We start from the raw sequence: 25,498 nt of genomic DNA, 5'->3' as shown, positions 1-25,498 counted from the left end.
GGAGACCGTTGACCTATTTTTAAACCTCATTTATCACCGGAGAAGAAACTTCTAATATAGTGTCGGTCAAACAAGATTTTCTCTGATTTGGGGGAGTAGATGTGGTTAAGCTTACAAAAAAAAAAAAAAAAAAAGCCCGCTATCATTACCCAAAGATAGAGGTACATGGAGATGGAGACTCACACACCCATTTGCTTCTTTTAGGAGATTCCATCATAAGAGCTCTGGTTTGCTTTTGCCAAAGGGCATCTCTCTCACATGGGATGGAGCTCGTAGCCACAGAACAGAAATAACCAATTGGCCACAGAGGGCTGAATCGAACCAACTCCCTCAGGTTGATTCCCGTGGAGCTAAACGGGCAGACTTAACTGATTAGCGGCCGGCGAGGGTTCCTAGATATGCGAGCACCCAGGAACTAGGGAGGAGGTTGTACCTTCCTGTATCTGCGACCACATACCCTGCCCATCACTCGTTACATCACGTGGCCCACTGGCTCTACTTTTATTTGTGACAGCACTTCGACCAGTATTCCTGGGTCCCACCCCCTTGCAAGATTTTGACTCTATCATTACCCACCCTGCTTCCTTATTAGCGATTTCCTTTTCCCTGCTGGACCTTTACCAACGATCACTCACGGATTTGCCATCTTTAAAATAAAATAACCCTCCCTGACCTCACGTTCCCCGCCCCTCCAGGTACCACTCTGAGTTTTCTTATCTTCTTTATCTTAACCCATTGATTGTCTCCATGTTTCTTAACCCTTTTAGGAAGGACTCTCTCTATCACTTCTTTCTATGACTTTACCTCAAGTTTCTCCCGAACGCACTCCAAAAAGACTTTCATTATCTCTCTTCCCCTATCGGTCCCTTTTGCAAAGGTCATTAATAACTTGCACACTGCCCAGATCAATGGCCAAATCTCGGTTCTCATCCTACCTGACGTTAGGAGCAGTATTTGGCAACAACTTGAACCCTCTCTTCCTTGGGCTGAGGGTACCATTCTCATTTGGTTTTACCCTCATTGGCCATACCCTTCCCACTCTCCCTTGCTTTTATATCCTTTCCCCAACTTCTCTGTTGCTCCTCATTCCTTCTCAAGTTATACCCATTCTCCAGGTCCTCTTATCCAGTCCTGGGACTTTGATTTCTGTCAATGCACTAACTCAACCTTACATCTCCAGGCTTTCCTAGGAGTTCTAGACTCACTTATCAAACTGTCTTCTTTCAAAATCTCCATGTTAACCTTCAATAGATATCTTATGCCTCAAACAGGAATCCTTCACCTGCATCTACTTCTTCCCCAGGGTTCCCTTACCTCGATCGTTGGATTATAACTCTTATAATTGATAGAGTTTATGGCAGCTCTTGGCTACCTCTTTGATCTGTACTGTTCGCTGCTTATACTAGTATTGCTCTCCTTCCTGTTTTTGGACATGCCCGGCACACTCCCACCACAGGGCCTTTGCACTTTCAGCTCCCACTCCCTGGATTGTTTTTCCCCCAGGTAGTCATGAGGCTTACTTCCTTACTTTCCTTCAGGTCTCTGCCCAAATGTTATCTCTTTAGAAAGCTTTTTTTTTTTTTTTTTTTTGAAGATTTTATTTATTCATGAGAAACACAGAGAGACAGAGAGGCAGAGACACAGGCAGGAGAGGCAGGCTCCATGCAGGGAACCTGATGTGGGTCTCGATCCCGAGACTCCAGGATCATGCCCTGGGCTGAAGGCAGCACTAAACCACTGAGCCACCCGTGGATCCACAAAAGCTTTTCTTGTTAACTCTAAAAATAAAAGCTCTTGAACATAGTTCTCTTTTCTATTTCTGTTTTATTGTTCTTTGAAAAATTTATCACTGCCTGAGACTGAGACTGTTATCTATGTCCTTTTTGACTGCTTTTTTTCTTTTCTTTTTTTTTTTTTTTTGAGTTTTTATTTAAATTCCGGCTAGCTAACATACAGTGTAATATTAGTTTCAGGCCTTTCTTACTAAAAGAAAGCTCTCAGAGGGCGGGGATTTTGTCTGTATTGTTCCCACCCTCATTATTAGCATTTAGAATAGTGTCTAGTCAGGAGCTCAGTGAGTGTCTGTTGATTGCTGATCAAATGAGTGAAAGAGCTGTTTATGAAATTAGATTCTCCTGAGATAAAATGAATCATTTTGTGTCAGAATGATCTGATGTAGTTTCTTGAGTTTCAGAAGACTTTTTAACTATGATTATGTGAAAACCATTATTCTCAGGCTTGCGCTAGAGTTGTATTTGATATGCCTCATAAACAAATTTCCAAGCAATGTGGCAAATTGTTATCTTATTCCAATAATTACTCTGGTATTTAAACTGAAACAGGGTACATCAATCTCCTTTGTTTTCTCAGCGTTTGACTTTGTTATATGGCCAACAGTTCTCCACTCCCTCTGTTTTCCCACTGCCCCTTTAACCCAACAATGATGCATAGAACACAAAGGAGAAAGTGGGAGCAATCAGACTCTAGTGACACATTCTGTGTTCTGCATCAATGGATAGGTTTTAAAGGGAACAGAAGATGAGTTGTATGTTTCCCAAACTGCCTAATTTATAGAGCTAATCTGAGAAAAACGAGTTGGCACACAATTGTAAGGTTAGCTGACAAAGCAGATGGTTGGAGTGGTTTCTACATCTTCTACATTAAGATGTCATTTTACGAATTACTGCTGTACATTGGGGCACCTGCGTGGCTCAGCAGTTGAGCGCCTGCCTTTGGCCCAGGGCGTGATCCTGGGGTCCCGGGATGGAGTCCTGCATCGGGCTCCCTGCAGGGAGCCTGCTTCTTCCTCTGCCTGTGTCTCTGCCTCTCTCTGTGTGTCTCTTGTGAATAAATAAGTAAATCTTTAAAAAAAAAATTAGTGCTATATATAATAAAATTCCGAGTTTGGAGGCTTGTCTTCTTCATGAAAACCTGAAACCAGAGCCATTTATTTTGGCCGTTGTCAACATAAATCCCCTGGCTCACAGTACGTTAGTGATCAGAAATGGCCCTTTGAGTGAGTGCTTGTGCATCGAGAGCCTTTGAGAAATGTATCAATTCTGCATTGTCTTTGATAAACAGGTGAGGTGACAAGGAGAACTAAAAGCATGAAAATGAGTAAAGCTTAGAAAACAGTAAAAATATTTACCACCGTAAGACCGCTTGTTATGCAGTGTTTCCATTTCTACAGTTTGTATTTTTAGATGTGTAAGGGTACAGTTTTATTTCCAAATTAAATAACACACGATGAGTAATGCAACATAGAATTGATTTCATCCATCAGCTTAACTGGGAAGTATTAGCGATGCCACGTTGATAAATAGCGTCTAATCAAAGGAAAAGCACCCAATTGCTGATTTCAATGGCTCAGATGATAATAAATCCTCAATCCAGGCTAGAAATCTGTGATGTTCCTAAGCAACAGCAGTCCTCCAGTGACTTCATTACGATCATGTTAATGTGTGTTTTTTCTCAAGGGTCGTTTGAGAAGCAAACTATAACCATTATGAATACCGGGACTACGGGGAAAATCCCAAATACCGTATTATTTTGATATTATAAATAGTTCTATGCATAACAACAGAGTATATGAGGTTTACAATGATATTTAGGGCTCGGGGGCTCTTTCGGTGGAGTGATTCATGAGCTCTCTAACAGGCTGGGGACGTGTTTGTAATCTACTTCACTTCTTATAATTCATTTCGGGCTGGAAAGACTCTCAGGTTACACTTTCAAGGTTTCACAGGTGTAATAGCTTGTGATGTGTTTGTGATTCTGGTGATGAGTTTAAATATTAAAACTGCAGCTCTCCTGATGTTTACTCGGGATAAGCCACTGACGACTAAAGAGGGGGGGTGGCTGTCTGCTTATGAAGACGCTCTCTGTAATTTAGGAGTTGCGATCCACGTAAAGAACATTCCACCTTCAACATCTTAATGGCTATTTGAAGCTCCTTATTTTCTAGTGATGAGACCCACAGTTAAATATAATTTAAACACTGACAGGTAGCGAGAGGCATTAGAAACATCAAAACTTCCGTATCCAGTATGCAAACCTTGGCAGCGTGTGCCCTTATCTCAGTGACTCTGGCATTCAAAATATATTGGGCTCAACAAAGGAAATCTTCTCCCCACTTTTTCTTCGTGATAAAAACCCTCATCACATGGGATCGGCCCTCTTACTGACTTTTTAAGTGTATAGTACACCGTTGTGACTATAAGCATAGTGTTGTTTAAGGATCTCTAGAATGTTTTCATATTTTTTTTTTTAAGATTTTATTTATTTGAGAGAGAGAGACAGACAGACAGACTCACTGCTGAACAGGGAGCCAGACACGGGGCTCCATCCCAGGACCTGGGGATCACGACTGGAGCAGGAGGCAGACACCTAACCAACCAAGCCCCCCAGGTGCCCCTGTTTTCATCTTTCAAATCTCAGTGTATTAGTCAGGATTCCTCAGAGCAACAGGTAAGAGGTATCCGTGTCTTTAAATTACGTATATCATAAAGAGACGTATTATAAGGGATTGCCTCAGGTGAGCACGGAGGCCGGGAGGTCTCAGGATCTACAACTGGAGACCCCAGGAGAGCAGGTTTAGTCCCAGTCTGAGTCCAAAGGCTTTAGTCAGGAGTGTTTTCTTCTTATGGGTTTTGGGTAACCGCGCAGGAAATATATGAGTACACTACGGCTAAGTAATATTTGTCAACAGTTCCTAGAAGACATTTTTCCAGTCTGTATGTTTGCTGTTATTTATACTTAACATAAGTATAGCAATACCAGGTATGTGTTAGTTCCCACAGAGTATGGTTAGTTTCTAGGTGATCATAATGAGAAGGTATTTTTAAAAATGCAATAATAGATGGGTAGGGAGAATATGGAATCAAATTTGTCACAGTGTATTTCTCTAATCCTCCAATTCTATTTCTTTCTATTTTCTCTTACACACCATGAAGGGTATTTGCCAACCTTCGACATTTTTAGTTTATATGACCTAAAGTTGCTCAGGGGAGAAATCTATTTCGAGTGCCTGACTGTGGGAGGTCAGAGTCTGCTACTGTACGTCAGACGTGTCCTATGAACTGTCCTAGAGCTTCAAGCCTTCAAAGAATCTGTGTCTTTACTTAAACATACTAACCAGCATGGATGTTCATTGAACAGCAGGAGAAAGAGTCCACTTTTTAAATGTAAAATGACAAATTAATTAGGTGACATAAGAAAAAGAAAAGAAAGAGAAAACAACCTCCAGAATCAGGAAGCAGTACTAGCAGTTTTCTTTATGATTCTGGAAGTCTTAATCCGCAGTACGGCTGTCAATATATTTTTATCTGTTAATTTGTTGGAGATAATTTTATAGTTCAAAGTGAAGGAAAACAAAGAAAGAGCTTAGAGACGTGGACAGAAATCTGGAAAAAAAAAAAAAAAGATCAGAGTAAAAGTTCCAGAGAATGATCAGTAATTGAAATACTTAACACTTTACTACACTAATTTGCATATATGCATATGTATGTGTATATATTTGGGGTGAATGTAACTACATTTGCAAGAATGTATGTTTACTTTGTTATTACATTTATACGATGTGGAAAATAAAAAACGCATTTTATTCTGTTAATCAATTTGTTTATTGATGCAATAGCAATTAGGATCTGATTCTCTAAGTGTGGTTTGTGGGTTAGCAGTGACCGTCATCTGGGAATTTGGAAGAAAAATACAATCTGAAGCCTCACTCAAGGTTTACTGAATAGAGCCTTCATCTCACATGATTTGTATGCACGTTCAAGTTTCCTAAGTGCCCTTTCAGGACACTTGATTTGGGAATGGTGAGGAAGATGGTGAGGGGACACTTTTGGCAGGTACTGTGGCAGTCCAGGTGAATGATACCCAAGGCACAGGTAACATGGAGGTTAAGTGTGAAAACAAACTGAGGACAGTTACAAATTTCTCTACCATCTGGGGAAATTTGATAAATAATTCTTGAGTAGAGTTCATTCTCAAGTGTTCTTATGCAATGGATCTGAGGTGAAGCCTAGATATGAGTGTTGTTATTGTTATTTTTAAATTTTATTTACCCATGAGAGACACAGAGAGAGAGAGAGAGAGGCAGAGACACAGGCAGAGTGAGAAGCAGGCTCCCTGTGGGGAGCCCCACACGGGACTGATCCCAGGATTCTGGGGTCATGACCTGAGCCCAAGGCAGATGCTCAACCACTGAGCCCCCTGGGTGCCCCAGGTAGGAGTATTATTTAAAAGCGGCCTTCCGATTATGGAAAGAGCCCAAATGTCCATCGACTGATAAATGGAGAAAAAAGATGTGGGATATATACACAGTGGGATATTTCTCAGCCATCAAAAAGTGAAATCTTGCCATTTGCAGTGGCGTAGATGGGCCTAGAGGGTATTATGCTGAGTGAAATCAGATAAAGACAAATACCATATGATTTCACTCGTATGTGGAATTCAAGAAAAACAGATGAACAGAGGGGAAAGAAAAAAAGGAGAGGGATGCAGAGTATAAGAGACTCACTCTTACCTAGAGAGAACAATCCGAGGGCAGCCGGAGAGGAGGTGGGTGGGGGAGAGGCTAGGTGGATGATGGGCATTAAGGGGGGCACCTGTGATGAGCACTGGGTGTTGTATGTTAAGTGAATCATTGAATTCTATCCCTGAAACCGATATTGCACGAACTAGGATGTAAATAAAAACTTAAAAAAAAGCTCCCCTGACAGTTCTAAACATGCACCTAATGTTGAGAAGCGCTGCTCTATGGGTTGGAAGCTTTGAATTAAGCTATATGTCTCCTCTTTATCAAGCAGAATAAAAGTAACTGAGGATGAGACATGATAGTAACACAAAAGTGAATTAGTTTCTTAATCATGCAAAAAAAAATCACTATTTATTTTTAAAGTTTTTTTTTTTGAAATTTATTTATGAGAGAGAGAGAGAGAGAGAGAGAGGCCGAGACACAGGCAGAGGGAGAAGTAGGCTCCATGCAGGGAGCCCGACGTGGGACTCGATCCCGGGTCTCCAGGATCACGCCCTGGGCTGAAGGCGGCACTAAACTGCTGAGCCACCCGGGCTGCCCCCCAAAAAATCACTATTTAAAAGCTTTAATTTACGTTTTATTTATTTTCAGCAAGTAGGCCTTACTTATTTGGGTCTTAAATTACCAAATAAGGTTTGTTTTTTTCCTTCCGATTTCACTGTATGGAGTTTTCTTTCAGCCTGTCATGACTCAAATAGATTTTCTTTTAAAAAAAAAAAACTTTATGTATTTATTTGAGAGAGAAAGAGAGAGAGAGAGTGCACGAGTGAGCGCAGGAGCAGAGGGAGGGGCAGAGGAAGAAGCCGACTCCCCGCTGAGCAGGGAGCCCTGCCTGACCTGAGCCGCAGGCGGAGGCTTAGCTGACTGAGCCACCCAGGTGCCCCAGATACATTGTCCTCAATATATTGCCTTATTTAAAAAACATTGTTTCCTGTGGGGATCAGAAGGCATGAATATTATGTATCTAATTGTGAAATCAAGGTTTTTGTTAAGAGACAGACACTTCATTAAAAAGTGAATAGTTGGTGTTCCTGGGGGGCTCATAGGCCAGTGTCTGACTCTTGGTTTCAGCTCAGGGTCATGATCTCGGGATTACGAGATCCAGCCCCAGTGGGGACCAGAGCCCTACACCCAGGGCAGACCCTGCTTAGGATTCTCTCTCTCCCTCTGTCCCTTCCTCACCCTCCCCCGGAAGGAAAAAAAAAAGCGAATAGTCCATGATTTTAATACATTAGTATTTTCTTGCTCATTTTTATTATGAAGTCATTATAAATTGATAATGTTTTTCCATATGAACACTGGGCTCAGTATTATCTTTTTTGCACATTTCTCCAACCCAGGGAGTGGATACCAGCAGGACCTGGGCTGGCTCACTTGGAGATTGAGTTTATTGGCTTAAGAATCTGAAAATTTGTTGGCTCTTACCTTCATAGGGCACAACTGTTCACAAAGAAAATTGGCAATATCAAGCAGATCTCTGGCGTCAGAGCTTCAACTGGTGCGTTGTTTTTTTTTTTTTTTTTTTTTTTTTTTGCTGTTGTTCTCGGACAAATGTGTGCTTTCTGCTTGATTTGTTGTTGAGAGGAAGAAGAAGGGAGCCAAGTTTTCTTTTGAGCACATACTATTTGTCATAATCACGCTAGGAGCTCACGTGCAAACCACCTGATTCCTTAACCTGCAGTAACGCTGACCTCAGGTCCCCCTGGCTCCTGGCCCCATGGGGTCTGTTCATCATCTTTCCTCGGGAGCTCACAGGACACAGGTGCTTCACCTTTAACATGACAGGTGACCCTTGAACAACACAGGCTGGAGCTACACAGGCCCACTTACGGGCAGTTTCTTAGATCAATAGCGTGCAGTACTGTGAGTGCATTTTCTCTTCCTTACGATTCTCTTAGTAGTAATTTCTTTCCTCTAGCTCACTGTGCTGTCGAATAAAGCGTATAATGTAATCAATATACAAATCATGCCTTAATTGACTGTTTATGTTATCAGTAAGGTGATTCAAGTGGGATGTGGATTTTGGGAGGGCCTGGCTGGCTCAGTGGGTAGAGCACGCGGCTCTCACCCTTGGGTCATGACTCCAGCTCCACACTGGGCGTGGAGCCTACCGGAAAAAGAAAGCAGAAAAAAGGTACACGTGGATTTTGAGCTGTGGAGGGTGTCGGCCAACCGAGCCCCTGAGATGTCCGAGGGTCAACTGTAGGAAGCAGAAAATCCCTTTGCCCTTACAAAGCGTCCTTCTTTCCATTTGCCCAAGTGGTGTGCTGACCCCCGTGTTACTCTGCACTCATGGAGGCTCTCTAGCCCGTCCTTTCCTCCTTTGGGTAGAGGCAGGGGTGTCAGCGCCGGGGTCCCCGTGGGTTCCTGTCTGCCTCGGCCGTGCCCTCTTCGGGCCTCGCCAGGACAGTGTACCCGGGTTCTCCGCCTCCGCCTGGGTCCTGCTCTGTTGTCCCGGGGCCTGGACCCATCTGTCCCACCCCAGGGATGCTTTCAGTCCTCCGGCCAACGACAACGTTCTGCTCTCTGCCATCAGCCTGGGCCCCAGAGGAGCAGACCCGACGGGCCACCTATGGGTAGGAGTTACTGTGAGCAGTTGGCTTAGGGACCATGGGGGCGACAGGTGCAGGGAGAGAGCTGCAGACCGAGGGAACCTGGGGTAGGTTCTGCTCTGGCTCCAGAGGCCTGAGGACCCGCAGAACTAGTGGTGCCAATTCCAGCCCGGGTCCCAAAGCAGGAGGAAACTCCTGTCCTGGCTTAGAGACCTGCACAAAGATCAAATTCTCTGCAACTCCAGGTGTGTGTGTGTGTGTGTGTGTGTGTTCTGTTCAGGCCTTCCCAACGGGGATGTCTCCTCCTGGGGTGGGGGGAGCAATGTTGAGGTGTTAATCTCAGCTACAACCCCCACCCCCCCACCCCCACACACACAGACCGGCCAGAACGACACTTAACCCAGTACCTGGGCTTCTCTTGAGCCAGTTCCATTGACATGGTTACCCCTCCCATCCCCCTACCTCTACGTTCGGGTGTCACCTGTGCCCTTCAGCCTTCCCTGAGCGCCGTGGGCTGCATTCCGCCCCCCTTGGCACCCATGGCAGACTTGCCAGCTGGCACCCGCGGTCCCTTCCCGCAGGGCACGCAGGTGCACCGTGGCCCCAAACGCGCATAGGCCGTGCATAGGCCATGCAGCGTCACCCTCAGAGTCTTCCCCACGAGGTGCTCTTCCCTCTTTGCCCCCGTTGGGGGTTTCCCTGTACAGACAAGGAGCATGCACTGCTCTTCCACTCTGCCCCAGCGACGCACCCCACCCGGCGAATTTTAAGTGAGAAATAAACTTTTTATTGTATTAAGCCCCTGATTTGGGGATTATTTGTCCTTTGCCACCTAATGGGTACGTACCTAACATGCGTACCTAATACGCTCATCGCAACAGGTGTTCTTCGGTCCCTTCCGTGTTGCCACAGCAGCTCTGGGCTACCTGCACCTGCTGTAGGACTCCCTGGTACCGTCACCAGTTTGCATCTTGAGCCTCGGAATCTCATCGCTGTCGAGGGAGTTCTCTGGAAGCCTGCGGTGCACTGTGGCCACCTGGAAGAATGGGAGAGGCCCCAGCGGCGGGGGCAGAGGCCGGCACCCCCCCACCAGTGGGACAACGGGGATGCGTGATGTACGTGGTTCCCTGACGGCCCACGGGGGGGGGGGGGGGCGGTTCAGTCCCAGGGCCCAGTGGGGAACCCGAGGCTCACGACCTTGCAGGGCTTCCTCCCATCGCCCTGGTAACCACTGTCCCACTGTTCCCCTTAGGACCTCCATCCTTTCACTGTCTCCTAAGGGTGGGAACGTGCAGTTCTGGCTCTGGCTTACCCACTGTGCACGCTGTCCTCCAGCTTTATTCGTGGGGTCCCAAGCGGCAGGACGCCCCCCACTTTATAAAGGCCGGATAAGCTCGTACATTCTCTGTCTCGGGGTCCGCTGCTGGAGCCCAGGGGCACTTCCCTGCCTGGCCAAGCGTGCGGGCAGCCGGTGCCCCACGGATTCACACCCGCGGTGGCACACTCAGAAGCGGGGTTGCTGGAGCCCACGCGAGTTCCATTTGTACTTCTCTCCCCCCCCCCCTTTTTTTTTAAGATTTTAGTATTTTAAGTAATCCCTACCTCCGATACGGGGGCTCAAACTCACCACTCGCAGAGACCAAGGCTCGCGTGTTCCACACCCTGAGCCCAGCAAGGTGCCCCTTTGTTTTTAATTCTTTAGGAACTTCATAGGTCGGCGTTCCCCTAGGGTCAGCGGCTGGAGCTTTGTCGGTCTCCCTCGGTGCTGGCGTCCCTGCCCATTTCCTCTGAGCTTCGCCCGGGGGCGGGGGGTGGGGGTGGGGTTTCTGGGCACTGGGCGCCAGGCTCCCAGCCCCCCCCCCCAAACACCCTGCGCACCTGCCCCCTGCGAGCCGCGGGGCTGCCCAGGGCCTTTCTGCCCCGCACTGAACTCCGCGCTCGGCGGGCTCCCGGGTCGGGCAGGCAGCTGGCCACACTGGGTGACGGGGGTGGGGGTGGGGGTGGGGGTGGGGGAGGGGCTGGAGCCGGGCCCCCGAGTGCTTTGGTGCGGGAGGGGGGCAAGTGACACCCCCGGCAGGACAGGGAACCCGAGCACCCGCGACGGCGCTGCGGTCAGTCCTGGTGGAGGGGGCGTCGGGGTGGTCTCCACCGGACGGCGCTGGGATCCCCGTGGGGGCCCGGGGGTGCGGTGTCCCCCTCGGGCACTGGGGCCTGACCCGGTCCGGGTGGGGTGGCGCCGCGGCCGCGCTGGGGGCGCCCAGGGACGCAGCCTGAGGCCCCGGCCCAGCTGACCCCCGGGTCCGACGTGCAGGTGGAGGCCCCGGGCAGGTGCGGGGCTGCGGGGCGCGGGTGCTCGAGGCCTCCAGGATGCCCGGCCGCTGCTCGGCGACCGTCCCCGTCCCCGTCCCCGCGAGAGACCGACTGGTGTAGCTGCTTCGGGGATGACATTTCAGGACGCGGGACAGCGACTGGCTCAGGTTGGTTCCTCAGGACCGGGAGGTGCGGGCGGGGGCAGGGGCCGGGCTCGGGGTCACTCCTCGCGCGCTCCGGGGCTCGCGGGAAATCATGAGCCCCTCCCCCCTCCTCCCTCCCTCCCTCCCTCTCCCCCTCCTCCCTCCCCCCTCCTCCCTCCTCCCTCCTCCCTCCTCCCTCCCCCCTCCTCCCTCCCCCTCTGTTCCTTCCTTCCTTCCTCCCTCTCCCCTCCTCCCTCCCCCCTCCTCCCTCCCTCCCTCCCTCTCCCCCTCCTCTCTCCCCCTCTGTTCCTTCCTTCCTCCCTTCCTCCCTCCCTCCTCCTTGCCTCCTCCCTCCCTCCCTCTGTCTCTTCCTTCCTTCCTCCCTGTCTCCCTCCCTCCCTCCATCCCTTCCTTCCTCCCTCCCCCTTTCTCTGACTCCTCTCTCGCCCTCCCCCTCTGTCCCTCCCTCTGTCCCTCCTTCCATCCCTTCCTCCCTCCCCCTCTCTCTCCCTCCTCTCTCTCATCCCTCCCCCTTTCTCTCTCCTCCCTCCCTCCCTCTGTCCATCCCTCCGTCCCTCCCCCCTTCCTTCTCTTTCTCCCTCTGTGGACACAGCGAAGGACAGGGAGACAATGTGCCGCAGGCCCAAGTCCAGGCTGGGGCTCGATGTGGCTGTACCTGCCAACCCGAGATTGTGGCTGGCAGGTGGGACACTGGGGGCCGTGGCTCACCTGTCACCTGCTCACCTGTCACCTGCCTGCCCGCACTCACGGAAGAGTCCCAGCGGCCCTGAAGGTGCTGGAAGCTTTGAAGGCTGTGGGGCCTTAGCGGGGTGGCTGCATGTGCTTCTCCCAGCCCCGGGGGCCCGACGACCCCCTCGTGTCCCGTGGAAGTCATCGCAGGTGAGTCATCCCCTGTGGGAGGCTTGACCCCGGGGTCAGCGGCATCTCCCGTCCTCTCCATCCATTTCCATCCACTTCCATGGCGTCGCTTAGCCACAGGTTCAGTCCCTGGTGGGGAGCAGAGGTTTTCAGGTTCATTTTAGGAAGAAGGGACTTTGTGGGAAGTCTGTGTCTCCCTGGGGTTTGGCGTGGCCCGGGTCAGTGTGAGGCCTTGAGGTCTGGGCCCCTCCGGCTGATGCACCTGCAGCCTTTGCTGGGGAAACGATTAGGGGCCCATTGCTGTGCTGGCGCCCTGAGCACCCTGAGCACCCTGAGCACCCTGAGCACCTGTCTTCAGATCTCTACGGGGCCAACATCAAAACCAAACTGCTAATTAGTGACTGAGGGAGATTTTAAGGTCTCAGTGTATATAACTTATATATATATAATAATTTTATGCTATAAATTTTACTGAATTTATCTATCAGGTAATTTTAAGTACACAAGGATTACTGACTGTATAAAGTATGGAAGCAATACATTCTATTGTGTTGTAAATGATATTTTATGGACTACAACTGCAAGCTGTAAACAGGAGCCACTATGGGGTTTTCAAGGTTCAACCACCAACAAATAAGATCTTGGAAATGTAGATGATAGGTGAAGCCCATGCTGGGATAATTCTTTGCCCTTGTTCTATTTTTATTTATTATTATTTTTTTTTATTTTTTGCACAGCACCAATCCTGAGAACCACAAAGAGCCCTTGGGGCTGAAAACTTCTTTTGATCGAGTGAATTACTGCTGCCTTGAATTTGCTTTCTTTGCAATAAATGAAGGAATGGATTAGATATCCCATCTTTTAAGTAGCCATCAAAAATCCTGGTAGGATTCCCATTTTTTTTTTCTGAGCATTAAGCCTTTAAAATTGGAAATGCTTAAGTGTTTAGGGGTTTTAGTCATATTTTTTTCTTGGAAAATATAAAAATGAAGTTGTCAGAGGTCCCTAAAATCACTGCCTAGCAAATAATCCTCCAAGGCTGTCAGGGTCTAAGGGGGCTTTTATTCAGCCTAGGGAGTTATCTTGTTGACAAGGAGCTTACCAAACACTGAATAGAAGAAAACCCATTTATGAGAAATGGGCCAGTTGGTGCATCAAATCAGCGGTTAATCTAAACCCGGCAGAGAAACACATGCATCGTGTCAGCTTGGTGGAATACACACGGGTCATACGTTTTCTTTTTCATTTGTTCCAATCACAAACCAATTTAACTTTGTGGGTTGTGTGCTGAAGAGTCTATCCATGGATGCATTGAAGAGAAATTGAGAAATAGGGTGCAGAAAATTTAGATTCCATAACCTATTTAAAGAAATACTTAAATGTGGCAAACTGCCATCCAGTCTCCTGCCCTGCTTTAGCAATGTGAACACAGGTTAATTTTTATGAGAAATCATGAAAAGCTCAAACATATGTGTATTATTTTCAGCAATCTGAAAGAGCAATTATTGAATTTTAAATCTAAAAAATTTTGTAAGAAACCGAGACTGTGATAATTAAATCTGAAATAATAATTGGATCTTTTGGAAGGGCAACACATTCAAGAATTATGCCCATTGAGGAACAGCTCTCCATGGAGAAATCTTGGCCTGGAGGAGGGCAGACATGAGGACAGGATTGAGGAGCCCTGAGTTCCAGCCCTGGTTTTCTGAAGTTCTTGTGATTTGACCTGGATTAACTCACTTCATTTTCCAGGATGCAATCTCTTTCTTTGTGACTGAAGGTTTACACCAGATCTGAAGTTCTAGTTTTTAGGTTTCAGAACTTTCTTTAAAATATTTAGTAAAATATTTAGTAAACCGTTGTGTTGAAGCCTAAAATAGAAAACAATGACAACAACAAAATAGGGCTGCTTTGGTTGGGGCTGGCATAGGGTGGTAACTGAGCACTTATATTTTCCTAGTCCTGACTCATGATCCCATTGCCCATAACGGTTCTGGAGAAGACAATGGAAATATTTTATTTTTGGAGGGTGGTCCTTATGTTCTTTCCAGTTCTAATGCTTTGAGATTTTGTGCTTTTAAATAATGACAAACTCCCTTTGGATCAAAATTCTGTTTTGAATTATGTAAAAATGGTTTCTTTACTCAACAAATATTTATTGAGCTACTACTATATACCCAGGCATTATTTAGGTTTTGGAATAAGTGAATGAACAAATAAGCAAGCAAAGAAATATTCTTTCACTCATGGAGCCTATATTTAGTGAGGAATGGCACAATAGAAAAATAAATATGTTGTACGCCAAATGATTAGTACTATGAAGAAAAGTGAGTGTGGGAGGGGGCTGGAGCTTCTGGGATGGGGAGGCTGTATTGTTATTTTGTATACGATGGTCAGGAAAGTCCTCACTGAAGAGAGAACACAGAAAGCAGAGACTCTGAAGTAGGGGCATACTTGGCATGTCCATAAACAAGCAGAGGGACCCAAGTGGCTTGATTGGGAAAAGGCAAGAGTGGTAGCAGATGGTATTACAAAGGTCTTGGAAGGGGGAGAGTGGAGAGATGGTGCAAAATCTTGTAGAACTTCTAGGCCATCGTAAAGGCTTTAGATTTCACTCCAAATGAGGTAGGAAGTTATGAGAGGGTTTTGAGCAGAGAAATAATATTATATAACTTATGTTATAAAATGAATTGCCCGGCTATTGCATTGAGAAAAACTTTAAAGAGGTCAAGTAGAGAAGAAGAGAGAGCAGTTCAGAAGTTAATGGAGCCAGGTGAGCGAGATGGGTGAGGGCTTGGACTAGGTCGTAATAGTGAAATAATGAGAAGGTGTTAGTTCCTGGATATATTTGGACGATAAAGCCAACAGAATGTATTGGTGACTTGGATGTGTGAAATGTGAGAAACAGAGGAAACAAGGATGATTCTAACTCTTGAAGTTGATCAACTGGAATGATAGAGATGATGAGATGGAAAATCCTGCCAAAGAAACAGATTTAGGAGTAAAATAATCCAGAGCTTTGGGCATGTGCTTATTAGACATTTCAGTGGATGTTGAGTAAGTCGTTGGATATTTGAGTCTTGAGATCAGGCAAGAACTCTGGGCTGATTATTAAATTGAGAGCAGTGAGCATATAGAGGAGATCGTAACTGAAGCTATCACCTAGGGTATGAGTGAAGATTGAGAGGAGTCCAAGTACTGAGCATTCCAATGTTAAGAGAGCAGAGAAATAAGGAGAAGCAAAGCAGAGAGACTGAAATCAAGACAAAATGCATGGAGACCAACTGAAGAAAGGGTTTAGACAAGGAGTCTGGGTGATTAACTGGTTCAAATGCTATGGATACATTAAGTTAAGGTGAAGTCTGAGAACGAGGAGATGATCACTGAAGACTTCACAAGACTGGATGCAATAGAAGCCTTGAATGGATTGCATTCAACAGGAAAAAATCTTCAGGGAGTATATATATACATATTTTTGTTTTGATGAGTTTTGCTCTAAAGGTGGGCAGAGTGAAGGTGATATGGGGTAACAGGAAGTCACTTCTAAGATGAAATATATTACTGCACGTCAGTGTGCTAGTGGGGGATGAGCCAGTACAGATGGGAAAATGTGATGCTCCCTTAAAGAGAGGAGAACTCCTAGAACAATACTCTTGTGTAGGAGAGGATATTGGGATCTAGGGCATACATGGAGAAGCCATGCAAAGATAGAAGGAAAGAAGGTGGTCATAATCTGAGGGTGGAGGCATTGAAGGTTTGAGGAAAGTGAAAAGGCTGTAAAATACTAGGAAAATAAAAACATATGGTAGGAAAATACAATATGATGGCTTGGGCAGCATGAAGGGGCTACTTAAGGTTGGTGCCCTTGACTTTAAAGTGAGACCAGTAAGCGTGGTTCTGTGTTTTTCTGCAGATTCCTGCACCTACACGGACACAAAGGCTGGGTAAGGAATGGCGAGAGTAAGCTGTGAAAACGAAATTGCAAGATTGTAGGTTCCAGTGGGTAGAAGAAATACTGAAAACCTGGTACCAGAGAGAATGAGGAAATGTGGAGGAGGAGGTGGGCGCAAAAGAGAGTAATGTTTACTATTGAGATTGTAAAGGGGAGATGTCATTTAGGGCACCGTGTTGCTTAAGGGGAGAGGAGATCAAAATTATGTAAAGAGTAGAGGTCAATGAACTGCCTGGCTACTAAAATCACCAAGAATTATGGTAGCAATCAAGTTGTAGGCAATGACAATGACCATATCCAATGACATTATGAAAATCATGCTGTATTTTGGCTGAAATTCAAAGTACTTAGGAATTAGAAGTACAGTTATATTCATTTAATAGCAAAATTTTCACTGGAAGGATAGATTAAAAAATCACTGCTCAAAAGCTGAATTTTATTGAAAAATGCCACGTCTTTCAGAGTTGATCCATTTAATGTAGATATTTGGTAGAAACATTATAGATGTAGACATTTATTAGAAATTCCTGATGTACATACCCCATATGGCTCCCACATCTTTGTGCTCGGCCATCACCTCTCAAACCATAAAAGGATACAGAATCCTGTTGTGCAAAAAAGTACAAAAAGTCTAATACTTATTTGAGAAGCAAGGTCTGCTAACCATTTATTTTATCATTCTAAATGATATAGGTCAAGTTTACCTGATTTTTTTTTTTTTTTGTGAGTGAATGAAGCAAAGCATAGCCATGAAAACATAAACATTTATTTTTAGAATTAGATATTGTTATCTGGACAATGATATATATATATATATATATATATATATATATATATATATATATATATATATAACTATGCATTTCTTATGTTTAATTTTTCAAACAGACTTAACTATTGAACCCCACAAATAGAGGATGAACGACTGGTGATCTGAGTTTGGCTTAGCCATTGTGATAATAGTAGAGGCATTGAAATTTGATCCAGTCCTCCAATTTTTGAGCTGCATATTAGGGAAATGAAAGGTCATTTCAGGTTTTAGCATGCAGAAAAAAATTCAAAGATACCACTGAGGAAAACTCACTGTTCCAAGAAATTACCTGCTACGCAACTCGAACAAATGACCATTCAGCATTTGTCTTTAGCAATAAAGATTATGGACTAAATTGGCCCCCTCTGTGTATTAGATGGAACCTCGTCTTGGGGTCCTATTTCTCCTGAAATTAGTGTCATTGTCTCGCTTTTGTTTCACTTAGTGTCATTATTTCAACGTTAAGTTGGAGAAGAATGTTCTAGGCTCTAGTGCTTTGATTTCTTTTTTTTTTTTTTAATTAATTTTTATTGGTGTTCAATTTACCAACATACAGAAAAACACCCAGTGCTCATCCCGTCAAGTGTCCACCTCAGTGCCCGTCACCCATTCCCCTCCAACACCCGCCCTCCTCCCCCCTTCCACCACCCCTAGTTCGTTTCCCCGAGTTAGGAGTCTTTATGTTCTGTCTCCCTTCCTGATATTTCCCAACATTTCTTCTCCCTTCCTTTATATTCCCTTTCACTATTATTTATATTCCCCAAATGAATGAGAACATACACTGCTTGTCCTTCTCCATTTTCCACTTGATCCTAAAGTCGACTCAACTCATTTTACCACTAAGACAGCTGAGGACCAGGAAAGGACAATGGTTTGTTCAAGTTCACGTTATTAGTGAAAGTTTGCAATCGGAAGCGAGGCCTCCTGTATACATCTGCTATGCCTTGCTGCCGTCAAAACGTTAGCTGCAAATAAAATTTGGCAAGATGACAACTTGACACTTGAAAATGTTAATGATTCTTTACCTTTCAGGAGCTTACTCACTTAAGACAAAATATTCTCTGTTACCACAGCGCTACAGAAGCGTAACTGGAGTCTGGGGGGATCTAAGTATTGACGTTTTTAGCAGCGGCGTTTCGAAATAAAATCTGATTATGAGCTTCTAAGTATGTTCATGATTACTAGGTAGGATTACTCCTAGACATATATACGTAAGGTTCTTTTTCTAAGACGTTTAAGTTTCTATTATGGATTTTAAAAGCTAGAGAAGATGCATTACTGCTTTCAAAAATTCATATATAAGGCTTTTAGTAGTAGTGATAATCTATCCAAAGATGGAGAAGTGCAGTATTTCCTTTTAAATAAAAGAGGACAACTCTATTGTGAGTTTGTTGCCTTTTATCCTACTTTCTAGACGTCATAACTCTGATATTAAAACCTTCTGATTTCCAAGAAATATTTCGTTTAAAAATATCTTCACTTTTATTGAGTTGAGAAATAAAAATTGTGTGTATTTCACGTAGACATTGTGGAATGATGACCACAATCAAGTTAATTAACATATCCACCCCCCGACATAGTTATTTTTGTTTTTGTGGTGCGAACATTTAAGATACACGGTCCTAGCACACTTCCCATATACAGTATTGCAACGACGTCCCTGTGCTGTGCCTGAGAGCTCCAGGATGTATTCGTTCTGCAAAAACGGTGTGTTTGCATCCTTTAGCCAACATCTCCCCATTTTCTCCATTATCTTCACTGTCTGCTTTTACGAGTTTGACTTTTTTAGAGTCTCTGTATGAGGGAGGTCGGTCACGCAGTATTTCCCTTTCTGCACCTGCCTTATTTTACCGTCTGGGTTGATCCATGTTGCTGCAGAGGCCAAGGCTTCCTTGTTCTTGGACAATGGATGGACATTCCATTGTGTATATAAACACACACACCGTGGCGTCTCTACCCACCTGCCCACGGACACTTTGGCTGTTTCTGGGTGAATCCTGACTATTGTGAATACTGGCGCAATGAATGTGGGAGTGCGGGTATCTTTTCGAGGTCCTGACTTTATTTCTTTTGAACACATCCCAGAAGTGAGGTTGCTGGATCGTCCGGTAGTTTTAACGTTAAAGTTTTGAGGCATCTCTATATCGTTTTCTACAGTGGCTCCACCAGTTTACACCCCCAGCAACAATGTCCAGGGGCTCCCTTGTCTCTACGTCCACACCAGTACTTCTTTTGTAATTTTGTTAACAGCCATTCTAACAGGGTGAGGGAGGGAGTATCTCACTGTGGCTTTGGTTTGGACTCCCCTGATGATTAGTGATTCGAGCATCTTTTCATAGATCGGTTGGGTTACATTTTGTGAATGACACAATTTCTACAGCCTCAGATGCTCTCCAGAACCTGATTAACTGCATTGTCCTAAATGACTTTGTGATTTTTGTCCACACGTGGAAAAAAGTGTATTTTTATTCATGACACATATTGAATGTGATTTGACAGCAGCATCAGGGGTAGTTAGGGTAGATGTAGCTTTCTGGTTCTCTGTATTCACCACCCTACTTATTAAAAAGGATTCAGCCATAAATACTCAGCAGTGATGTTGCTCCCCAGGGGCTGCTCTACCAAGGGCTGCACCTGCCCAATTTCCAGGTTGCTGCCACCTTGTTCATTCCTTCATTAGCACATACATGCTCTCTTGATTTGACACTATCTGCTTATTGCCCCGATAATTTTGTGTTGATCCTTCAGACTCTGGATATTAGTGGTAGGGACTGTGGAGTTCTTTTCCTAATTTACTCCTTTACACAATTTGCTGAGGCAGTAACCAGCTAAAGTAAGATATTATCCTGGTTGACCCGGTTAGTGTACTGACTACTCTTGGCTATGGCTTTTGTGCCTTCACTAAGGGTTTCCTTACTTCATGTTATTCTAACTACAAAAACAAACAAACAAATAAAAAAACCCCCCAAAACTCAACAACAAAAACACCCAAAACAAACCCAAATGAGAAACAAACACAACAGCCATAAGTAGCATAAACTATTAGCACTGGCCCATTAAGGATGACTAATAAGTCCCTTCCATTGCTCTTGAGTCTTTGTCAAGACCAAGCGTCAATCTGCATCATCTGGTGGCTACAAGACCAGTTGAATTATTTTCTCTCTGTGATCATAATGTATTAGCAGCATGTTATGAATATTACATAAAATTATCCTGCGGAAAGAGGAGGAGCCTTGGACACAGTAGGAAATCCATGAGTATCTGAAGATAAATATTAGATTTTTCACTTTGCGGCTTCTATGAACACATGATTTATATGATTAAAGTGTTCATAGCTATGAATAAAACAGTTATTTTGGAATGTATTACTAGTTACAGTAATAGTACCACTTATAGGGTCCTCATGTGCTAAACACTTTAATGTATATTATCTCTTTTGAGCTTCAAGACTTCCTCACAATACACGTTTTGTTATTTTTAATATTGCAACTTAAGAGAAATTTCACCCATAGAGCTCAAACAAAGATACTCATTGATGTCACAAAGGATATTCTCAGAACATTCCTGTTACGTGTCAGACTGTGCTAGGGACTGACCTGCTATCTTGTATCTGGCCTTGAGTAAAAGAAGAAAATAAGTTAGGCTCTAATTATTTCTTCTCTTCTTCAAAATTCTGTCACTCTTAAAAGTTGAGGTGATCTAGGATAATCCCCAGGGTTTTTTTTTCTATGCTATTAACATTTTTCTTATTTCTCCCTAAATCCAGGAGGGTTAGCCAGAAAGAATTCTGAATACTGTGAAGAGATAATTCCCTTTGTAGCAACGGATGCCATATTTGTGATGGAAGAGAAAATTCTAGAAAGGTGTTCCTGCTGTGCTTTTCCAGTGTAAAGTTCAGACTATGCCAATAGAACTGGGTCTCCTAGAGTGCATCTGTACCTATAATCAGTGTGGACAGCCTGACCAGGGAAAGGGCATTTAAAAAAAATAAATATTTATTTTAGAGAGAATCTCAAGCCGACTCCTTGCTGAGCTTGGAGCCTGACTCAGGGCTTGATTTCACGACCCTGAGATCAAAACCTGAGCCGAAATCAAGAGTCAGACTCTCAACTGACTGAACCACCCAGAAGCCCCAGGAAAGGGTATTTTTGTAGCTCTGCTAATATCAATGATAATTAATCGTTCTTGTATTTATTGAGCACAGGTATTCAGTTCCAACAACATATATTATGCAAGGACTATGGGGAAAACACGGTCGTGAATTAAATAAAGTGGAGGGCAGAAGCTGTTTCAATAACAATAACAATAAAATAAAATAAAGTAAAATAAAATAAAATAAAATAAAATAAAATGAGGATGCTTCAATAACTTTGCCTTTAAGGAGCTTACAATCCTATATTGGGGATGACAAATACACAAATACCTTCAGGTATCTGTTTTTGTCTCATATTCATACATTATAGATTTTTCTTCTCTGTCTGAGTGGGTTTGCTGGGCTCTTACTCCGAGTTTCCAGTCTGTTGGAAGGCCAATGTCTGGCTCATCATCATTGCGTAACATCAGGTCCCCATAGACACATAAGGCATATATCTTAACTAATTTTTTTTCTTTGGAAATAAGTTCTCAAGTATAAAATAACTAAAGATATGTCTTTGAGTGAATATTTGTTCTGAAGCCTTGTATCTGGCTGTGTGTTTGTATGTACGCGAAGGTGTGTGTTTAAGGATCATCAAGGACTCTCACCCAAGCCACTGCGGTTGGAGCAGGGAAAAGCTGCTCTGTTGAAGAAATGGGAATAAATCAGTTGTGATTTTCAGGCCAGAATGTCTGATTCCCCGATCTTTTCTAAAAGAGAGGGTCCAGGATAAGACAGGAATGTAACTTGTTTTCATTTGGCTATTATCTGTTGTTCTCCAAACACAAGATGTTCTGGAAGCTAATATCTTGACCGTGTTAGACTTGAATGTAAGTTAATCGGAGCCGCTTTGTATGGTACAAAATACATAAGCATCTGTTGAATGAGTGACTGTCGGTGACTTTGCTTCCTGACATTATGCCCCTTTGGCATGTGTGTTGTAGGTGGAAATGCTTCCTGTGTGGTTTCAGGGGACAGGAGGGTCATCGTGGGAACCAAAGAGGACAGAACATTGGTCTAGTAGATCCTGCTATTTCATTTTGCTCCTTTTACTTTAAAGTTTAAACGTCCCCCTTTCCTTTGGTAGCCTTTTTATTAAAAGGTGAAAAAATTAACGGTGGAAATGGGTATTATTTTCCAGGATCACTGGATGGGTTCATATGGGTTTATTTCCGAGGAACTCGTAAGAGTTGCATGGGGATTACAAATCACTTTTTGTTATTTTTGTCATTCTTCAGATCGAAAGGATTCTGGAGGGAAGACTGTAGTTAGGTTTGCTAGAGAATAAGGGGAGGCAGATGCCTGTGAGTGAGTGTGACTGTGAGCGTACGTGTATGTGTTGGTGTGTATGGAATGCATGGGAAACGGCAAACGTTTAAAATCATTTTATACAGGAATGTATCCAACACCCTGAATTGCTTCCCAAGATGTATAGGTTTTCTCTTTTTAATCTTTGAGAAAAGATTGCTTTTTTTTTTCTGTATTTCATAGCTTGTCCTATGTTGGACTTGTGCCCCTCTGCCATTTCCAAAAGTCTGGGATGCAGACCAGATTCAGAAAAGATTTCTGGCCACCCAGAAACCCGTATGCTGACCAGTGTGTCAATCCCTAGTGACGTCCAGGTGTCAGTGTGTGGTGTTGGGCCCCTTGGCAAGAGTGCAATGAAGGAGGGAGAAACACGGCAAAGAAGACTAAACAACTCCAGTATATAATATGGTAGTGATGGTCGGTGGTGTTGGAGGGTCTAATGTCACAGCCGAAGTCAAGGGCTAAGCACTCAGGACTCTTGAACTGAACCCTGTTTCTTTGCTGCTGAAAGTCTGATATACTTCATTTCAGTTGAGTCATAGAATTTTCATGTTAGAAGAAATAAGCTAATAAAAATGACCATTTTCAAAATAAGAAAATTGAGGTACAGAATAGCTATTTTTCTCAAGATAACAGCTATTTAGTGACAAATTCTTAGTCAAGAAGCACGTCTCTAGACTCCCGGTGCATGGGATTTACCATGAATTCAGGCACTGAAAGTTGGATTTTTTCCCCCCGTGATGATTGCCTGACCGTAATTAATAGGCCTGTTAATCACGTGAACTATTTGAGATAAACTAATTTACAGGTTGTCTAATTTATAGTTTTCCAGATGAAGTTTCCACTGGTTATCCCTTCCTCCCAGTGCCTACTTCAGTTCTTAGCCTTCGCTCAATTTCATTATGACGTCCACGTCTGTCCTTATATGGTCGTCTACCGCCAGCCCTGGAGGGTTATGCACCAAGACCCCGGAGGATGCCTGAAGCCATGGATGCTACCGAACCCTACATCCATGATGTTGTTTCCTATTCATACCTATGGTAAAGCTCACTTTATAAACTAGGCCCAGGAAGAGATTAATAACAACACTAACAACATAGAGTAATTACAATAATATACTGTGGTACAACTTAGGTGCATGTGGTCTTTGTCTCTTTCTCAAAAATACCTTATTGTACTGTAGCCACCTTTCTTCCCGCTATGATGTGAGATGATAACAGAAGCAGGATTATTTGCTTCTGACTGCTGTTGACTTGGTTAACTAAAATCTGGAAAGTGCAACTGTGAATACGGGGCGGGGGGGGGGCACTGTACTCTGCTGTACTTGACTAACTCCCCTCCCCACCTTTCCTTAATCTTGTAATCTCCTTGGCAGATGTAAGGAATAGGAGAAAAGTTAGTTGTCAGTGTGGTTACCCAGACAGCTCAACTCCAGAGTACTGTTTAGAGAGTTAACCCCCTCTGATTCCTAGTCCAAAAATTTGTGGAGGTACCCGTAGGCCAAGGTGCTGGGGTGGAGGAGCAGCAGAAGTCAGATAATGTTGATTTATTTACACTCATTGACTACTGGGTCAGTGGCAGCGCTGACAGGTCTACAGGCCTGAGATTTTCTAAATAAGCACGCCTGAATTTACGTGCTTTTTACAAAATACAAGTCGTGCCCTTCCCATACTGTTCCCTCTCTTCACAGTGTTTCCTCCCATTTCTACTCTGGGAACAGTGGGTGCCGATTCCTAGATAGTCTCCAAAATGCTGCTTATTTTATGCCACAAATCGACGCGGGCATCTAGTTCATTGTACTAGTGCTATCATGTCAGCATAATTAACAGGTTTGGGAAGAGGTTTGGGGTCCTCGGCTACCTTGTTTGGGACTTTGTGGGTAATTCTTATCCTGGTTAGTTTCTTTCCAATGCATAGAAACAGTGTTATGTGTCTGTGATCTTAATTGTTCAAGACAAAACAACTCCATGTTAGTCATTATTATTTTTTAAGATTTTTTATTTATTTATTTGAGAGAGAGAGAGAAAGCGTGTGTGTGAATCCTTATGCGTGCTGGAGGGAGGGGAGGGGCAGAGGCAGAGAATCTCAGGAAGTCTCCGTGCTGAGCATGGGGTCTGGGGTGGGTTGGATCTCACCACCCTGACGTCATGACCTGAGCTGAAACCAAGAGTTGCATGCTTAACCGACTGTGCCACCCTGGTCCCCCATGTTAGTTGTTTTAAATGTATTTTATAGACAGCGTCTAACCTTAGATTGAGCTATTTTCCCTGGTGTTTTTGTTCTTTCGTTCTGTTTTGGATACAAGGCTGTTCTTAGATGACTAAACCTACTTATTTCTAGAATGTTATTTGACCTCGAGTCTATCTGTTGTTGTATTTTATCTTCATGATATTAGTTCCAAGTTTTCTACATGTTCTTTTTCTGATAACTTGTTTCTGGGCTTTCCTCGAATTCAAGGTCATTTCAGCAATCTGGGCCCTTTTTGATATGTAAGACATTGGTGAAATATTTGGTGAATTTTTACTGGATTGGGCTCCACGTCATAGGAAATAATGAGGAACGTCAGATTTTACATTAAAAATCCTCATCCGGTTCTCCAGGAGAGTAAGATTTTTTTTTTTTTCCTGTTAAATTTTAACTTCCTGAGAATCAGGGTTATTTCAGCCCTGGTTACTTACCTGGATAATCTGCAGTGTGAATAGGCACACTTTGTGTATGTAGTCAGTTTGGAACTCAGTGTAAATAATTTATCCTCGAATTATGAACATTTAACTTCGTTTGAGGTAGAGATCTATTTAATTAATGATGACAATACACATTTCCGGGTACAACAGAAGGGTCTAGACCTCCTTCAACAGGACACAGAC

At 44.1% G+C, this 25,498-nt stretch overlaps 1 protein-coding gene and 1 long non-coding RNA gene across 3 annotated transcripts in view; one reads left to right on the top strand and one right to left on the bottom strand.

Annotated features, from left to right (window-relative positions):
• Window positions 1-9,980: 9,980 nt before the first annotated feature.
• Window positions 9,981-11,660, bottom strand: LOC140598049 (uncharacterized). Its single transcript, XM_072751257.1, has 3 exons — window positions 11,651-11,660; window positions 10,721-11,578; window positions 9,981-10,129 (listed from the first exon to the last, which is right to left on the bottom strand). The coding sequence occupies exons 1-3, from the start codon at window positions 11,658-11,660 to the stop codon at window positions 10,080-10,082; spliced, it is 918 nt and encodes a 305-aa protein (XP_072607358.1). The 3' UTR covers window positions 9,981-10,079.
• A 494-nt stretch (window positions 11,661-12,154) lies between these two features.
• Window positions 12,155-25,498, top strand: part of LOC112934874 (uncharacterized) — a 376,518-nt gene continuing 363,174 nt past the window's right edge. For both annotated transcript variants that reach the window (XR_012000350.1, XR_003238073.2), the window contains exons 1-2: window positions 12,155-12,446; window positions 13,163-13,309. This is a non-coding gene — a long non-coding RNA (uncharacterized lncRNA). The remainder of the gene's footprint in view (window positions 12,447-13,162; window positions 13,310-25,498) is intronic.

Source organism: Vulpes vulpes, chromosome 3 (assembly GCF_048418805.1).
Source record: "Vulpes vulpes isolate BD-2025 chromosome 3, VulVul3, whole genome shotgun sequence".
NCBI classification, from domain to species: domain Eukaryota; kingdom Metazoa; phylum Chordata; class Mammalia; order Carnivora; family Canidae; genus Vulpes; species Vulpes vulpes.
The sequence above is the reverse complement of the archived record's forward strand: the minus strand, read 5'-3'. Positions and strand labels throughout refer to the sequence as shown.